Here is an 18,894-nt window from a genome sequence, read left to right as displayed (position 1 = left end):
CACTTACTCCCAAACTAGTTCATAAAACATGAGTGTATATGTGTGGGTGTGTGTATTGTTCATTGTGTGTGTTTTTGTGTGTGTGTGTGTGTGTTTTGCTCATGAAACATTCAGAGTTGCCCCATGTCCCTGTGTATGAACCATCTCAAGCTGGAGAAACAACTGTGTGTGTGTGTGTGTGTGTATATCTGGATGTGTGTGTGTGCCCTCTTTTTCACTCTTCATGAAATCGAGGGCATGTCACCGGTGAAGCTATTAATGCTATAATACAGGAGCAGCTTTTCTTGTGCTTAGCTTGATGCTGTTCTGATACAGCCCACATTCAAGCCTGCATTCTCCCTTTTCCCATGGTCCTCTGGGCCATGGTGAAAGATCTGATTATGGAGTACCTGTCCATAGTTTAGGTTTGAAATTTGAATCCCTGAATCCAGCCGTCTAGCTGAGTCCTTACACCAAAACAGTTGGATACTCAAATTTTGCTAAAACTATGTAGTGTAGTCTTCCTATGAACAAAATATTAGAAAGACTTAAGACAAACGTAAGTGACTGTTTGTTGAAGTGTAATGTAACTTACTTTATAGGTGGGGATGAATTGGTGTGAGAGTTTATGTACGACAGAACAAAAGCACCGATTGATTTCAGGTCCTCCCAGCACCTTTACAAGCATGCAAAGTGAATGTCAGTGGATTAAAGATACACTTGATATGTTGACAAAAATACTGAAAACAAGTCACATATATTTGTTTTAAAGAATTCAAATGCAAAACCTGAGACATGTAGCATATTCACCTTGTAATATATTTGTTAAGTCATAGTTTCAGATGCTTCCTACATTTGTCAGAGTTCTCCTGCACTGTTATATTTTATACAAAGTCGTATTTGACGGGGTTTTAACAACAAGAACCAATGCACTGCCCATGTCTACCATTGGAATTCTGTCTTGAATGCCCTTTCAACACAGAACAGTGGACATTTTATGTCAACCTGTACATGACATTATTTTAAGCACATGGACCAACAAACAGTTGAATGTGCAACCAAGCATGTTGCCACTGGAACTCCTGCCTCCCTGCCCACAGGCGAGGTCCATCCCCCATAAACAGCCTCCACACGTCACCTGAGAGAGCTGCCAGGACCCGGAGAAGCACATTGGTGGCTGGCTGGCACATTGCGGGCAGTGCCAGGGCAAATGTCCAGCTTTGTGATGGGCAATGTGATGCCAGAGAGCTCTGCAGTTTCTGTGTGGGCACCATAATGGGCCTGAGCTCGGTGCCACGTTGCCTGACTGGAATGGGACTGTTGACACTATTGTTGGCACCTACAGGGCCGTCTCCTCACACAAACAATTTAATCTTCACAGCCTGCTTACGTGGGCAATCGGGGGGGATTGTTCCATACGTGATCCCTCCAGTTTTCCTTTAATAGGAAAATACAGAGAAATAAAGTCAAAATTATAATGTTTTTTGGTTGGCAAGCCCAGTTGCTATGTTACACAGGTTTAAGAGGAGCACCAAGATACGATTGTGAGGGGCGATGACTTGAAACGCTCTCAAGTTCACACGTGTTTGTGAACCCAGCGTGTGAATGTGTAAAGATCACGCATGCAGCATGTTTACGCCAATCCTGCTACCTGTAAACACGTTTGGCTGCTGGGTCGGTTTCAATGAGTCTCTGATTTTTGGAAGGTTAAGCGATCAAGCGCAGTTCATGTTGATTACCCCTACACCCCTAAGGCACTGACCCCTCATTGATGCTCACCGGCCTCCGGTTGCTATGCAACCCTCCCGTTACCAGGGAGACTAACTTGCTGGACTGGTTTGGTGGGGTGAGGCAGGGACGAAGGGGTGTCATAACAGCCGGCTAGTTGAAGAAATGTCACATAAACTCCCCTGCCATGGCCTGACTCCATTAGTCACAGAAACCATGGAAATCCATTTAATTCCCCTTCTGATCGCTGCTCTCCTCTTAATCGCGGCAACAACGAAGACGTTGGGGGTGTCCCTGTTATGTTTGGATAAGCGTTAAATCGATTCCTTCATGTTTTCACCTCTCTCCTTGCCACTCTTTCTCCATCCAGTCTCCTGCTGACCTGTGCAGAAAGATCCACGCTGGAGACGAAGTGATCCAGGTTAATCACCAGACGGTGGTGAGTGTTTGGGCTGCTGCAGTTGAAATAGAGAACTTCTGCTCCACAGAACATTATGCTGATTAATGTAATGCAAAATTGACATGACAGGTTAACATTAAATTCCATTTAATGCCACAGCTTTTTATGCCAGTCACACTTATGAACATCTTGTCACAACAGAAAGCCTAATTTATTAAACTATACTAAGTCATTGCCTGTGAACTGGGCAGTGACCATTGGTATTCATTCGACACACACAATATTTCTCAGCTCAGTGGTCCATCTCGCTGTCCTTGAAATGATTTATCAGAACTTGATTCTGTTTTCTGCATGATCCTTCATGAAATAGCATTAGCAGTAAGGTGTTTACATTCAAATGAACATCCACTTGAATGCATGACCCAAGGCTTCTCAGTTGGCAGTTCACGTACTGACAACACGTTTCTGACAACATTTGTAGGAACGATCCACCCACTGTGACCTGGGAACACCTGACAAATCCTTACACTTGTCGATATAGCTTGTTTCCAACACTCCAACATCAACAAGAACTTGCATTTCACTAGCCGCCCACAGATGCCATGGTCGTGAGACTCACTCCACCTGCGTGGCCGGTCTCTGTAGAGTAGAGGTGGAAAAACATACAACACCCTCCTCCGACTTGAAATGCAGGCAGGCGCTTTAGAGTTGATGCCAAGTTTGCACATAAGGATTCCGCAGCCATATGGTCAATTTGCAGTTACAGCCATACTAATTAATGATTTTATTGACAGGGGCATATTTTGCCACGGTAACAGCTGTATATAGGGACAAAGAACATGCTGTTCGGAAAGTGTCTTCTTACCTTTGGCCACTAGGCTGGAATAGAGATGATGAACATTTCATAGCTCCAAAGATTTGCTTTGACAATTTGTATCATTGCTCTTAACTCCTACCACCCATCAGTCTATCGTCACTGTGGTGGCTTATCTCTATCTCAATCCCTAAGGGATGGAGAGGCCATCAGTATGCTCCACTTACTCACTGATTCAGCCCCTGGTAGCATTTTCCTGGAACTAGCAGGTTTTTAAGGGGAGAGCTTTTTCTACTACCCTCTTAAGTTTTCCTTGATTTTACTTTCGGACCCTTGTTCAGATCACTGTGTACTATTTTTATGTCCAGGTACGACTACATTTCCAAGGGTATATCATCACTGCCCTTGTGAAAATCTGAACCATCTGAACTCTGGTTGAACTCAGAGATTCAAACTTGATCATGCGAGCTTGTGTTTGTACGTCCTTTATTCTGAGTACGTGTGAATGTGTGTGTATACATGACAGAAACAGAAGCAGCTCGCTGACAAGGTCTGGAAGAAGGTCACCAGCTGATGTTGTCCATGGCTCTTGTGTCTCCCTAGCCAAATCAGAATATGGCATCAGTGCCCGCCCCCACAGATCCAAAAGCCCAGTCGCATGCTGACTTCAGCAGGCGTGTGTACAGCAGTCATTTCTTGCTGCTTGACCCCTGCTCCTCTATGAGGGTCTCTGAGCTTCTGTGGACTGCTGGTCAGCGGCAGGAGACAAATTGCCGTTTCATCTCGGACATGATGAGATTGATGATGGCTTCATAGTTTGGATGTACTTTTTAGAGAAAAAAGATGTACTAATAGTAGCCGATTCAGACTTCCCAATTTGACTAGTTGGCCTGCAACATGGTATTGTGGTTTTCTTAGCCTTGACCGTGCTACATAGTTCACCTTTTTATTCCTGTCTGATAATTTTAATATTTTGCATTGGTTAAATGTTGGGATTGATTAAAATCTTATTCTAGACTGTATTGTGCCATTTCATATGATAAATATCAATTCCTTAATACCTGGTGGTCTGTCCAGATATGGTCCTTTGAAAGTAATTATCTGACTAAATGAACTTGTTGTGCCATGGTATATGGTCGGACTATATCTCTCTCATTGTGCCTTGTCAGGTTGGTTGGCAGTTGAAGAATCTGGTGAACGCTTTGCGGGAGGACCCTAGTGGCGTCATCCTTACACTGAAGAAGAGACCCCAGAACAACCTGACTTCTGCTCCTGCCCCACTCAAGAATGTGCGCTGGAAGCCCCTGGCCCTGCAGGTAAGCCACCAACACAAGCCTTTACTGTTACAGCAACCTTGAACACTGCAGCGCGAGTCACTCATGGTCCTCCTTCCTACACTGCCCAGTGACTGAGCTGTGCAGGGTAGTTCATGGTAGTATGAAGTACTACCAGTCTTTCTTGGAACACATTGAAATTTTGACAAATTTAACTAATTTTTTTGGCAACTACACTACCAGATAAAGTTTGGATGCATCTACTCATTTATGGGTCTTGCATTTTTATATTGTAGAACAAAACTGGACTATGATATATGATATTTGAGGTTATGAATTAAACAACAGCAACAACAAAAAATGGCCAACAACGCAAAAAAGTTTGAGGCTCCTCAAATCAGGGAGCTTTTGCTGTGATGGCAGCATTTCACACACTTGGCTTCTCTCCACCACCTTAAATTAGGCAACAGGGATGGTTTCCAACAGTCCTGAGGATTTTTGCTGAGCACTTCCTTAACATTCACTCCTGTTAATGAGCGTCTCATGAAGCGGCTTTTGCCGATGATAATAGTGAACAAAGCAGCTCTTCATGAAGGTGTTAAAAAAAACGGATTCATCAAACATACTTCACTTTCTCCTGCTAAAAATACAAAACATGTTTCTTTCGTTGAACTCTTCAAATGGCCCCATGTTAGTCTCCATTACTGCCATAGACTAGGTGCATCTACAAATTTCAATGCCTGGTGACACAAGGAGTCTCAATTAGGACCATATTTTGCTGACAGGATCACCCCAATTCCATCCTGAGTTTATACACACTCCAGGTCACAGAAACTGGCCCTAAATCTCTTATTTTCTTTGTTTCAGGTTTTTGAACAATTATGGTTTGTTCAGAAAGTCCCTTGAAATGTGGCTATACGTGTACTTTAGATTACCATGTGCTCACACCTACCCCCCCGGGTACTTTTACCCCAGTTCGAGAATAGCTGCCCCACATCCTCGGCTCCCTTTGTATAAAGATTCTGAACTGTGCCCAGGTAAATCAGGTCTATCACAGACCACAACTTACAAACTGACACAAACTGTACTAAAATGAGGCCATCTCCACCTTCACAATGAAGTGGCGACCTCCATTAAGAATTGCATCATTCTGGGAGCGAGAGAAAGAGTGGCTGATGAAAGGCACTCATGTTGTAATCTCAGTCAGCAGGATTCGGATGCGGTAGTTACAGGATCCTGTGCTTGGTGTGTTGGAGAACTGGAGGTCTGGAATGGATGTGTAGATGGCTAGGCGGTGGGAGCTGGTTGGGGAGGGGGTAGGGTTGACGTAGGTTTCTCGGGGAGTCCTGCTTCATGCAGAGGCTATTTTTAGCAGTGCATTAGGCTAATTCATTTCCATGTGAAATGTCTGCCTTCATGTCACCAAGCACACACACACTTTCTCTCTCTGCGTATCTTTCTCTCCTGTCATGCCTGTCTCTGGCTCTTACGTTCTCATTCCATTTTTAAAGATCCCTGAGTGGCACCCCTGTGTCTATGGATTATTGTTTGCCCTTTGTTCACGGCATTTACCCTTCAATCGGTGTCCCCTTTGCACAAAGGGAGTCAGCGTGTGGGAAAAAGAGGCAAGGACTGTCCGTTTACGGCTGCAGACAGACCCCGTGTTGTTAAAAGATCATGCAACAACCCCTCTGGGTTTTACTCAGTCACTGAGCATTAGCGGCTGGAATCTGAACACACCAGCATCAGTGGCCAGCCTGTGTTTAATCTCCTTTATGCCCTTATGACAACATGCGGCTCATACTGTGCCCTCGCAATGAAGAATGACGGTGTAAAGTGCCGTCACGACACTGCATGAATATAATCATCATCCTAATGGGCCACGTTTCTGGACCAGGATTAAAGCCTAGTCTAGTCTGATCACTCGCCTGGACCGCATTCTGGGTTCAGTGGAGAATCATAAAATTCAGCATAGATAAACTGCAAAACTACCGACAAACCGGGCAGCATATTACAGGACCAAATATAGTGTCCCTAATACATTTCTTTGTCAGCGTATTTTAGTACCAGTCTTGACATGGTGTTTGTTCTGACACATCCCTTCTTCTTGACATAACTGCTCTGGGGCACAGTTCAGATTTTTTTTAACCTTCCTGTTATAGCAACCTTGGCCAGTGCTGCCTTATAAAGTAATTTTGTCAGCACAGCAGTTGTGTGATAGCATGTACGCATGTCCATAAAACACAAATGTGTCACTAAAGGGTGGAAAGGTTCAAATATTTATGGGAGCCTTGCCCGTAAGAGCCTATGATGACAGTTGTCACAAACACTATATCTTTAGCGTAACTAATTAAGTCCCTAAGTAACATAAACTGAACCTCTGGGTGCTTTCATGTGACAGTGTGTGAATAGATGTTCCTTACACATCAAAAAATGACTACACATTTTAAAACCCTTGTTTATTGTTATTAATGGTAAGATAAAAAGAACAATTGTAGTAACTTAACAGTCTCTCCTAGTTTACATTTAACCTGTATTGAATATATTGTGACATATATTGGTTTATGAGTGTTTCTGTTTAGCTAGATCCCTCATAGTTTTGCTTAAGAAGACATGGGTCTGGGCTGTTATGGGTTGTCTGCAGAAGTGGTGGCCTAGCGGGGGCAGTGGTGGCCTAGCGGTTAAGGAAACGGCCCTGTAATCAGAAATTTGCCGTCCCGGTCCGCCAAGGTGCCACTGAGGTGCCACTGAGCAAAGCACCGTCCCAACACTCTGCTCCCCAGGCGCCTGTCATAGCTGCCCACTGCTCACTAAAAAGATTAAAATGGGTTAAAAATGGAGGACACATTGTATTGTGTGCACTGTGTGCTGTCCTGTGTATAACAATGACAATCATTTTCACTACTAACACAGAAACTCACTTCATGTTTCTTTTTTTTTTGTCCTAAGTGAGTCATTATAGATGTTCCTCATCTGTACAGAGTAAATGTGTGTGCTTTATGAAGCCAATGACCCACACACTGCGATATTTGGGACAAGTCCTATTTTTCCACTGCCTTTGCCACTGAAGCTCCAGCTCTAGTCAGGAAAGGATGGTCGTCATCAGCCAGAGTGATGCTCCAGTGAGAACCTACAGGAAGTAGGTCACTGAACATGCCCTAATCCTAAATTTGGAGGGTAGATTGTAGGGCTTTGGGAGGTTTTAGTCAATGACGTGGCACAGTTTCAATTTGGGGTACATCAGAACAAATACATAAAGGTTCAGAAAAAATAGGCTGAAAAATAAAAACCCTACAAAGGTATATCTGTTCATCCCTTTCACGCTGTGTGAGATATGCAGAATTAGAGTTCCAGAGCTGCTTGGTTTATATCAAAAACAAAATCTGTTCAATAAAAAATATAAGAGATTGAAAGAGGAAATTCATTTTACTGGACTGAGAGAAGCTTAGTGAAGTTAGATTTTTTTCTTAAAAGTTTTTGTTCAAATGGGTCACACTATCCTGGCCTTTTGATTCCTTTTGTAAATCCTCTTTAGTGGAAATGTTGACGACTTCTCCGGGGTTACGTCCCAAAACGCGCACGCTTAATTTCACATTCGGTTGAATTCAATTACTTTGGACGAGCACCTCGAGCCGACAAGCTGCCCAAATTCCAGCCGTTTGTTTTATTGTCTAATGCGCTGCCTTTATAATGAATAATTACTCATTCCCAGTGCTGCTGTTTGGAGGTACAACTATTTCCCTTCCATTATTTAACACACAGCCCTACTCAGGCATTTCACAGGAAATGCTTCTTCCCAAAACTGGAAGGCACTGGAGCACTTCCCTGTCTTTATATAACATAGTACAGTTTTTTGAGCATTGAGCTGTAATACAGTGAAAAATCTATTTCTGCACATGGCACAATTGATGTCCTATAAATATCCATTATTCTCTAATCCTTAATCAAAGGATCACACTGAAAGCCTGACTATTGTCTTGTAATTTGCACTGAAGGCACTGAGACATGTATTAATATCAGCAAAAGAATGCATGCTTTCTCAGCCAATTGCATTGCATGATAAATAACAGCAACTGTAGAGAATGAAATATTCTATCACAAGCAAACAATATAACTGACTGGTTTCCAATATTTTATAGCCTGTAGTGAGACGTTATTTAACCACAAAGCCTCAAAATGCTGTTGAAGACGTATCAGTTGTGTGTGTTTAGTACACTGACATTCATTTTGCATGATTGAAAAGGGTCTGCGAGGTTTGGACAAGTTCATTTCTCAAAAATTGCTGGAAAGCATGGAGTGAATATGTACAGGGATGGGCATTTTTGATGATGCTCTCCCTGTGTTGCCTTCCAAAAGCACTTCAAGTAGATGAATTGGTGACTCTGAATTGTCCCTAGGTGTGAGTGAATGGGTGAGTCCCCACCCTGCACACAGTGTTCCAGGAGCAGTTCCAGAATCACTCACTCAGAAAGTGAGGGAGTGATTCTTAATTGATTCACTCTATGCACTGGAATCTGTGAAATAATGTATTAATATATTAATTATTTGTCTGAGGGGAGCTAATGCTGGCCAAGGCATCTCCATTTTAAGACAATCCCTTATTAGTCCCACAAGTGGGAAATTTCATCTGGTGATGAATAGGTGATGAATATGGATTACCAGCTATGGCAGGGATCCTCTGCAGCCAGCAAGGTTTGGGGGTTCGTGTGTCGATTCAGGACTTGGAGAGCGCTTTAAATACTGTTTTACCCGCAGCCCAATCGCCCTCTCTTTCTCATGTCTCCGCCCAGTGCCTCGATACTACAGTGTGTAATCTTACTGTCAGCATGCCCCGCACACTGTCAGAGACGGCCAACTCACAAAGACAGCCAGCGAGTCTCCATAATTACAAAATGAGTGTTTTCACTCTGCCCTAGTCGTAATTCCACAGAGCTCAGAGCGGCTGCTTCCTGTCTCTCAGTTGAAGCCTTGTTCCCTCCTCTCGCCAAGGGACCTGGCCACCCCATCATTTACTCAAACCAAAACAATCCCAAATCAATTTAATTTTAAGTCTTTCAGATGAACAATGCTGTTTTTGTGGATGTAGGCATTGTGAATTGTTCTGTATAGTGAAGTAGCAGCCAGAGCCCTGAATTTGATATGTCACAATTGATGGCTTAACATCCTAATGGTGCATATGTCTGGATGTGTAGATTGTAGTTTCATGCTCCTCCCACAACCCAGCACAATCCGTAATGTGATATGTTACCTCCTATTCTGTCAATTTGATGGTGTAAATTTAGATGACACAGGAATAGAATGTGGGCCAATTTCAGCTCATCCTGATTAGGAGTTAGTTCATTGTCATGGGAACAGATATGGAATGGTGACAGATGAGGATGAGTTTTTTCAGACAGGATGTGAAGCATGTTTATCCCACTGGTCTGAATAAACTCTTTGCCAATGTCTGTATCTGAGTGATTAATAATCATAGTTGTAGCAATTCTTGAATCACTCATTCACTCACTTTCCACACTCATTCATTTAGTTCTACTTAGTGCCATCCACACACACACACACTCACACCTACAGACATTCCACCTAGTGTACTTGCCAGGGGTTAAATGGGAGAACCTGAATGAAACCATCAGCACACAGAAGGTCTGAGTCAGGATTCAAACCTTGGCAATAAAACATAATTCCTGGCTGTTTCCATACATTCTGTAAATAATGATGTTGATTGTGATCCCAGCTTTGACCTTCACCATATGATTGGTTGTCATTTTGTCAATTTATAAAATGGAATGGGAACAGATATATGAGGTACAGTTATTAGTCAGTGTATATTCACCAGGAAAAACCTTACCTCTGGGTATGGATTTTCATTCAGGATGAGGATAAAAAAAGAAGTGGTACAAGTGAAGGCCATCGCTCGTAAGCCTTTGCAAAAAAAAAAAAAATCTATTCATTTGTCCTTGTAACAGTGCCCCAAAGACACCCATCCATTTCCAGACAGCAGCGATTACTGGCAGGAAGGGCAGAGTCACAGATGAGGGAACAGAGAATTTAAGTTGGGCCACTGACGTGTTTTCAGCCTGAAAGGAATCAGCTATCTGCTGCCACTTCAACATGATGCACACATACAATATATATATATATATATATACACACAGTCACGAAGCTGCATTCTTTCATAGTCACCACCCGACTGAAGTGTTCTCTGGTTGCTATGCCATCCTTGATTACCATCTGAGCATCCCCTCCTCAAGTGTAACTCGGTTGCCAAGCGTGTGAACGTGGCTGCTAAAGCGTGAAGGAGAGCCCCCCGCTGTCGTCAGTGCTGTCGTCTTTCAGCGGAATTCCGAGCTCAGCCTGTTGGTTCAATGCTCTCCATTCGCTCACGATTTTACTCATTAAAATGCAAATGTTCAAAGTGGATGCCTGAGCCGGAGCGAAACGCAGTGTATCAATCACAAGTGGTCCGACTCGATTTCCCACTGTCCAGGAAAAAACAGGAGCTGTCACAACCCTAATGATGTAGATGTTCCTTCTTCCAATTCTTATTAACCAAGACCCCCACCAAGCACTGCCTAAAAACCCACAATTAGCGGACCGGTCTCTGTGCATGTGTCGGTGATTGACATCAGCCGTTGATTCATGGTGACGCACAGAGCGATGACTAATTCTGTGTCCGTCCGTCACCGGAAGCTGAGAGTGAGGTGCATTTCAGTAAATATTTTTCCCCACTCGGGAGGCTGAAGACTTTTTTTTTTTACATTTTTTTTTAGCTTCTTGTGTTAATTGTCGTGTTGAAAGCAAACAGAAGAATACTGATATAGATTTTCATCCCTCTCCCACCCCACCTCTCTCTTTCAGCCTATTCCCACCAGCCCCACTAGTAACTCTACCACGACTTCCACCATGGGCCTATCTTCTAAAGTGGAGGGATCCAACATGCAGGACGTCTTTATCCTGTCTCCGGTGTCAGGACTGTATGAGACAAGGCAAGTCTCTATGACATATTCATAAATGCGTGATTCTCACAAAGGTGCTCACTTAAAATGTTTTAAATGTCCACACACACTGTCATTTCACTGACATTTAGAGACTTGTTTTTAATAGACATAGCATGAAGTGTTCAATAATGTCACGTCAACTTTGTCTTCAGAAATGACAGACCTGGAAAGTTAAAAACAGGAGAGAGACAGTTTAATTTTATTCGTATTTTGGAGAGGAAAGGCTATTGATCATCCCTTTTTGTTGGTTTTTAATTGCACCTGGAACCCAAAGGATGAGCTTTATTGATATTTTTGTGAATTAAGTTTATAATGGGAGGAGTCCATAATGTGGTTGTAAAAGGTATCTGCCCTCTCCGTCCAATGTCCTGGTTTGAGTTTCACAAGCAGCGACCCCAATGTGGTTATGGATAATTGATTTATTTATTTCCACTACATTCAAAATGTGGACATATTTAGAGCTTTTTAGTGATATGTCTCAAATCTAAAAGAACCCCCAGTAAAATCATACATGAAATAATCAGTTTAATGTATCATAAGATCACATCCTTATGATAAAACAGTATGAGATACACCACATACCGTATAAACTTTAATGTTTGCACTCACACAGTTAACAGACAAGTACATGTTCATGGTGTCCATGGTGTTCTGAATAAAGAAGGAGAAATGATGTTGATGTTTTATACATACATAAAGAAATCAATGTGTTATTTGTGCAATATTGTACAGAATTCAGTAGGCAAGCAGAACATAGGTACCACACCTTCAGACCGACATTCATACCTTCATTACAGTGTCTATGACTAGTCATCTGACAGTATTCAGACAATCACTACATTAACAGAAATGTATCCAACCTCTGTCCAATCAGAGAGGAGATGGGTGGAGTGTCCTGCGATGACATCAGCAAGTACAGCATGAGCACGTCAGGCTCCAAGTGCTCCGATTCGCACAACTTTTTCCTTGACCAGGACAGCGGCAAGTACTACAACGTGCTGGAGGGGGAGGGGGTACCACTGGTGCCGGAGTATGACAGGGGCCGGTCCACAGGGGTGCGCCGCCGTGAGAAAACCCCCACCCATGGTAAGACCATCCTCTTTGGACCCCAGCTTCCTCACTCAAATGATACCCTTGTGTTGTGAGACACTGTGCTTTGCATGTATCCGCATCATCCTGCTGCTGCTGTGTGTGTGAAGAGCTTTTTGAAGGATCTCATTTATACACACACACACCCCCAGAAAAGACCCAGTCAGATATCTCATGAGAATGGGGTCAATCAGGATTAACCTTCTGATAAGCACAGATGTGGCTCCTCTTTTTTCCCATGTCTGCATCCTTCCTGTCCTCACTTACCCTCATCGTGTAGCCAGGCACAGACTGAAAGGAAAGTGTCTGCATGAAAAGAAAAAGATCTGTGTCACCCAGGTCTCCCTGAGATCCTGCAGACCCCTTTCCCCTTTGACCTGTTGGCAGAGGCCCCCTTCACGTTGATGTCCTCGTTCGACTTCTTTTCAGGTGACCTCAGGCCGGTGTCCATGCCACCGGAGTACAACTGGATGGCTGAGCCAAAGGAACCCAATATGTACAAGAGGGGCAGCCGAGGTGGGTTCAACCATTGTTGCACAGGCCCCACCTCTTCTGCCCTCCTGGCCAGCCCATGGGCTGTTCCTGGAACTGACCTTACCTTTAGATGTTCAAAGATTTGTCCATTTTCAACAGCAAAACCACATAAAAGGTTGCTGGGAAACCGTAAAGCTGGTAAACCATAAAGAGTTGAAAATGTTGGAAATGACCAAACTATTGCTTTAAGATTGAAGCCACAAAATCACCTGCACTTCTAGAGGCAGCCTGGACATTGGAACAACCACAGAGCATCCTGTCTCAGCTCTGCAGTGCTCATGCTAAGGGCAGGAGATGAACAACCACTCAAAATTACACTTGTTCACAAGCACATGTGCAAACATGCATGCACGCAGAAATACACACAGCAAATGAGATGAGCTTGTATGAGCTTATATACTGACCTTGAGTCAGTATTTACATGTTTTTTTCTTAGCTTTGCATTTCTCTTGGCTGTACATGTGGTTTGATGCATCAGTCATGTTTTGGTGTGTGTGTGTGTGTGTGTGTGTGTGTGTGTGTGTGTGTGTGTGTGTGAGAAACTGTCAACATTTAAAACTGGCAACAAAAAGCTGCTGTGTCTCATAACATGCTGTAACATCATGGGAAGAAAATCTAAAACACGCTAAGCTTGAACCGCATGCGTTAATGGGATGTAATGGGTCCTGTAGGAACTGAGCAAAATAGAAATGGTTTTAATAATTTTTGCTACTGGCTGAATGCATCATCGTCAGGTGGATCCACACTTATTTTTCAGTAACTTCCTGCCTGTCATCAGTGATTAAGCGTTCATCATATTGTGTTCACATTGTGTTCAATATTGTGACATATGTAGTTCTTTAGTTGCATATCCATTAACTTCTTTTAGGTGCAACATTGGGCCTTCACCGATCTGGCTTGTCCCTTCAAATTTGGGGAATTTGGAGGCCAAGTCAACAAATCTATTGTTATGTTCTTCAAAACTATTCCTTTAATGTGACAGGACCCATTATTCTGTGGAAAGGCCAGGCTTTAGCACACTATCATTAGCATTTGGTCAGCAGGAGGTGTCAAAGTAACACATTTCTTGGGGCTTGAAAGCCCATGACTCTAACAAATCAATTAGTTGTCCATGATTTGAGGGCGTACAGAAGTTACTAACTTCTGCATATGAGGAACACCCTAAGACCTGCCATTACTAAGTTGTCTAGCACCACACCAACTGTCAGCACATGGCAACAGAATACAGGCAACAGGGTCCAAGATGATTGCCTTGGCTACCCTAACCTCCCCCTTGTGGGCAGAAAAAATGGAGGCTGGTAGAGCCAGAGCCCCATCATCACTCACAGGTCAGGTCCTGCTGGAGAGGCTTTATTTCTGCTATTTGTGAGTTAGGGGAAGTCCACCCCAGAAGTCCTGGGTTGTGTGTAGAAGTTTTGATCGGTCTGGCTGGTTTGTGTACCTCTATTCAGCCTGATCAAAAGTCTCTTTTACTGAAGAGAGATGAAAGATGAAAGCAGGGAGCAGCAGTAGAGACAGAGAGTGGGAAGAAAATAAAATAAAAGAACAGAATTTCCCAAAACCCTCCAGGCTTCTCTCCTGACATCCTTTCTTTTTTCCAATCCTCCATTTTATCTCAATTTCTCACCATTTTAGCCTCTTTTCCTTCTGAAACCTAATTCTCTCTCTCGCTCTCTCTCTCTCAGATAAGAAATCTTTTTGGTTCTCTTTCACCTGGTCCCTGTTCTATGTGCTCTATTTTGGTCTGGGACACTAATACTTTTTTCATTCTATCTCTTCCGATGTTGCTCGGGGTAAGTGGGCTCCCAGATGCCATCTGTAATTTAGATTCTAGTGTCAACCCCCCCCCCTGAAAAAGTCATTAGTGAAGAAAACCTTCATTAGGGCCTTAATCTGGATGTGGGTTATATTTAATGATAGAAATTGCAAATGGGAGGCTATGCAAAACTTTTCCAATGTCTTGAACATTACAGTATCTTTTTCAGCTGTTGCATTATAGTATTTACAATTATATAATATGAAATACTTGGTATTTTTTATATATGTAATTTGTGTAATATTTAGACTTTATATGTAAAGACAAGTTCCTATGCAGTGTGAAATACAGATGTAAAAACAGATGTAAAAAGAAGAAAAAATTCACTTTCCAGGCTATGTAATGATATAGTCAAGCTGTCAGACTGAGAACAGAATAATATTATTTTGGCAAGTTGATTGGATCAGCTAGCCGTAACCTTATCATGTCTTCAAGCTGCATTGTCTCCTGTTCCGAAGTCAGATGCTTATTGACTAATTGGTTTTGCACATGGGGCAGAGTGTGGAAATATGCTTTAGTAACACTCAGTGATCGATGCTGTTTAGTTTGTCAGGGTGTGGTCCTTACTAATGTACAGTGCTTGCTGGGATGGACTTCAGATTCCCATTGGCATTGACAGTCAGATAGATGGACAAATGGATAGATGGAGGCATGAATAGATTCTTAAATAGTTGCTTCATTGGACCAGAAAGGCAAGCATAGATCAGCTTGATCATAAATGAACATTTCATAAGTTGTTTTTGTCCACTAATCTGAAGCTGAACTACAGTAAATTTCGTTTTTCTTCCTTATTGTATTGTTGCTCAACATTGCATCTATAGAGTTTTACATGGGGTTATTACAATGCATTAATAATTATTATTATGAAAACATAGAAAGTTGAAGCACAGATATGATTTCATTATGAATGACTGTTCATTTAAAGTGAATTTTAGACATTAGCTGCAGGAGAGCTGTCAGCAATCACTATGGGCTCCTCCGCTTTAAACCTATTAAACTCAAAAACATTTTTGTAAATACTGAAGGAATACTTGATGTGAAATTAGACCATGTCCATAATGTCTGTTAAGGTGGAGCTAGGAGTCCAGACTATAACTGGCTAAATGTTTGGTATAGGGTTAAGTCTCAAAAACACTGTTGAGCATCACTTCTGTTGTTATCCATTCAGATCCATCCAGAAGAATAATGAATAGGACCACCTTTATGCATTCAGTCCAAAAAACCCAGTCATAGACTATATCAGTAACCTTGACTCATGGCTGCGGACAGCAGGTGGTGTCTGGACCTTTCTTCCTCCCTTCCCTCCCTCCCTGCTCTCTCTCTCTGCTCCACTGCTGTAGCGTGGAATCTGTATTCAGCCTCCGGCTGGTCAGCCGCTTCAGAGTCACCCCTGCAAGTCTATGAATAACATTACAGTAATGGGCTGCTATTGGGCTTGTGGGGGGCACGATGCAGTGTACTCTCTCATTACACCTTTCCTCTGTCCCCCCCCGATTTCTTTCTTGGCAAATTATGAATATCCACTAGTGTCCAAGAAACACAATGCTGAATGTGTAAAGTTCATGAGGTTGGAGTGGGAAATAAAACTAAAATAATTGTTCCCTCACAGACTCCGACACCTCCCTGCTGCGCTACCTGAGTGATGACAAGATCTTGGTGATCCAGGAGGAGCCCGATGCCAGCCGAGAGAGCAAGCGGGACACGAGCCGGCGCTCACGCAAAAAGAGCAAGAACCCCAGCAGTCCCAGCTTCCCTATCAGTCCCTCCATGATGGCCTCCAGCACTCCGCCCGAGGGCATGCCCTTCCCCCTACCCGAGAACAACACCATGCCCGTCTACCATGTGAGTCCCAGATCTAGTCTTCACCCTCTAATCTTTTTGCATTTTTGGTTTACATGATTCTATGCAGCTGAACCCTCTACTGAACTCCCTTGATGTTATATTTTGAAAGCTATTTCTTGTCGCCATAGTCTGCAATGAGAATAAAACATAAAGCCACAGTCGTGGGTACTTGCTTGATCAATTGTGTGAAAGGACTTGGGAATCATTTATTTAAAAACGTTTTTCTGCTCAAGGACCCTTTGAAGGAATTTGGTTGAAATCATATCAACCCTGTGGATGATTTTGTGAACACATGGAATACTTTGAACTGATACCAAAATATGATCAACCCCATTTTAACTTAAATGACTAAAATATCTATTTACAAACATATAAAAATGTTATTAGTATTTTCTGGAAGCATGACTTAAATTAAATGAATCAAAAAATCAGATCAGAAATCAAGAAATGATCAACTCAATCTTCACTCATCAGGTCTGAGACATGAAATAACGTGGAGATGATATTCGACCCGCAAGGTGGGCACAGTACATTCAGTCCCACCAGATGAGATGCACAGGCCCTCACCAGCTGGTCGCTCAGTCTGGGTCTGTGCTCTTTTGGGCTTATGTGAGCGAAGGATGATGACTGACGCGTGCGGAGTTTTAGCTTAGCCACAGCCGGGTGCTTGATGTTCCGACAGGAGACGGTCTGCTCTGCCTGGCCCTGCTGTCCTATTTTTTTTTTCCTTCTGACCCACAAGCACAGAAGTCAGTTGGGGTGAGAGCGAGTCCAACAGGCGGCCCGGGGCGGGTGAACCTGCTGTTACCGCTGTTGCGTTTCTACTCTTACTTTCCTGGCCTCTGAAAACTACAGCTGAGCCCTGACCATCACTCATTACATCAGGGTGTCCTCTACCCCACTAACGAACCACGACAGCCGTCCAAGTATCTCAGATCTGCACCAGGGTTTCACAAATGAAAATGACAATTTTTGTCACAAACATCAGAAGACCACAGGACCATTTTGACCATTTTGTAATTTAATGTGCTCTATTTAACACATTGTTAGCATAACCCTTTAAGATCATCTAACATCCTTTTAGATACTGCATTAATAGTGTGTGGCCACTGAATAATTAAAGGGGAACGTTTAGATGTAGATTAATTTTGTGTACAGTTTGTACGTGTATCTAATCGCTATTCACTAAAACAAATTTGTCATTTAAACAATATGAGTTTTCCAAAACAGGATTTATGTTGCATTAAGGAGCCAGAGAAAAGTCTCAAGAAGCATTTTATTAAGACTGGGGCAACCGTCATCTACTCTAATTGAGTTAGTCTCTCTGTCAATTGATCGATCCCATTGACCCAGAGCAATTCGAAATCTCTCAATGTAGCCACAGTTAATGAGAGGTATGGGGTGGACAAGAGTAATGTGGGGAGAGGGTAGACAATGAATGACGGTTGTCCACAGTGTGAGGTGACAGAAATGTAGGACTTTGAGTTAAGACACACACACACACACACACACACACACACACACACACACACACAGTACTAAGGAGAAACTGTGACACTCAGTGACACTCAGCGGTGGATGTGATCCAGCCTCTACTCTTCAGTTTTTATTTTACCCAGCTAGGCTTCTGCAGAAAATTGTCTTCTAGTTTTATAAGAAGAGTTGGTGACTGAGTTGTAAATACATTTCTGTTTTCTCCAGGTGCTGGACGTTTACATCATCTGATCATATACATGCATACATGCAGGTTATATGATCTGTGGATGTGTGACCACTTTCCTTAGAAATTGAATACAATGGAAGACTCAAGTCTGATGTGTAAATTTGTTTCACATGAACTTTAACCTTCAGACAATGTGACATATGGCCAATACCAGCCTACTATAACTCTGTATTATATGTCTTCTGCAGCAGAGAGTTGGGGACACACTGCGGGTGGAGACCACTGCTGACAGGTGAGTTCTATATAATTTATGCCATTTATCCAAAATGGATTAAATTTCCTCAAAATTCTACACACGACACCCCATAATGACAACAATGAAAAAAATTGTGCCGGGGTGTTTTTCAGTGGATGTTTGTCTTGGGTGCTGAACTGCTGGGGGGCAGGGTTTGTGCTCCAAACAGGCAGCCACCCCTTTCTGTGATGTCACTTAGTCACGTTGATGTGTGAGGAGCAGTATTTCTACTGGCACGTTTACTTTCAGTTGGAACATTGTACAGAAATAAAAGAGCAAAAAAGCGATACCATAGTGCTAGTTTTGATACAATACTGATACTAACCTGGTATTAATAGTATTGATATTTAGGATTGATCTGCACATCCCTACATTTTTGTCCAAATATTTAAATTCCAAATATTTTTCAATATTTTCAGCCTTTCTAGTTCATTCCACCACCTAGGAGCCAAGACAATGTTTGAA

At 42.7% G+C, this 18,894-nt stretch overlaps 1 protein-coding gene across 4 annotated transcripts in view; it reads left to right on the top strand.

The window, feature by feature from the left end:
* The window catches only part of LOC114768019 (connector enhancer of kinase suppressor of ras 2-like), a 59,800-nt gene that overhangs the window by 27,061 nt on the left and 13,845 nt on the right, over positions 1–18,894 (top strand). For 3 of the 4 annotated variants that reach the window (XM_028960059.1, XM_028960058.1, XM_028960056.1), the window contains 7 exons: positions 2,078–2,146; positions 4,091–4,237; positions 11,051–11,178; positions 12,065–12,276; positions 12,709–12,795; positions 16,239–16,471; positions 18,383–18,426. In XM_028960059.1, coding sequence (XP_028815892.1) covers positions 2,078–2,146; positions 4,091–4,237; positions 11,051–11,178; positions 12,065–12,276; positions 12,709–12,795; positions 16,239–16,471; positions 18,383–18,426 — 920 coding nt within the window. The remainder of the gene's footprint in view (positions 1–2,077; positions 2,147–4,090; positions 4,238–11,050; positions 11,179–12,064; positions 12,277–12,708; positions 12,796–16,238; positions 16,472–18,382; positions 18,427–18,894) is intronic. The other variant, XM_028960057.1, reaches the window with a different exon arrangement.

The sequence above is a fragment of the Denticeps clupeoides genome, chromosome 18 (genome assembly GCF_900700375.1).
Source record: "Denticeps clupeoides chromosome 18, fDenClu1.1, whole genome shotgun sequence".
Classification (NCBI taxonomy): domain Eukaryota; kingdom Metazoa; phylum Chordata; class Actinopteri; order Clupeiformes; family Denticipitidae; genus Denticeps; species Denticeps clupeoides.
Note: the sequence above shows the minus strand (reverse complement) of the source record. Positions and strands in the feature narration are given on the sequence as shown.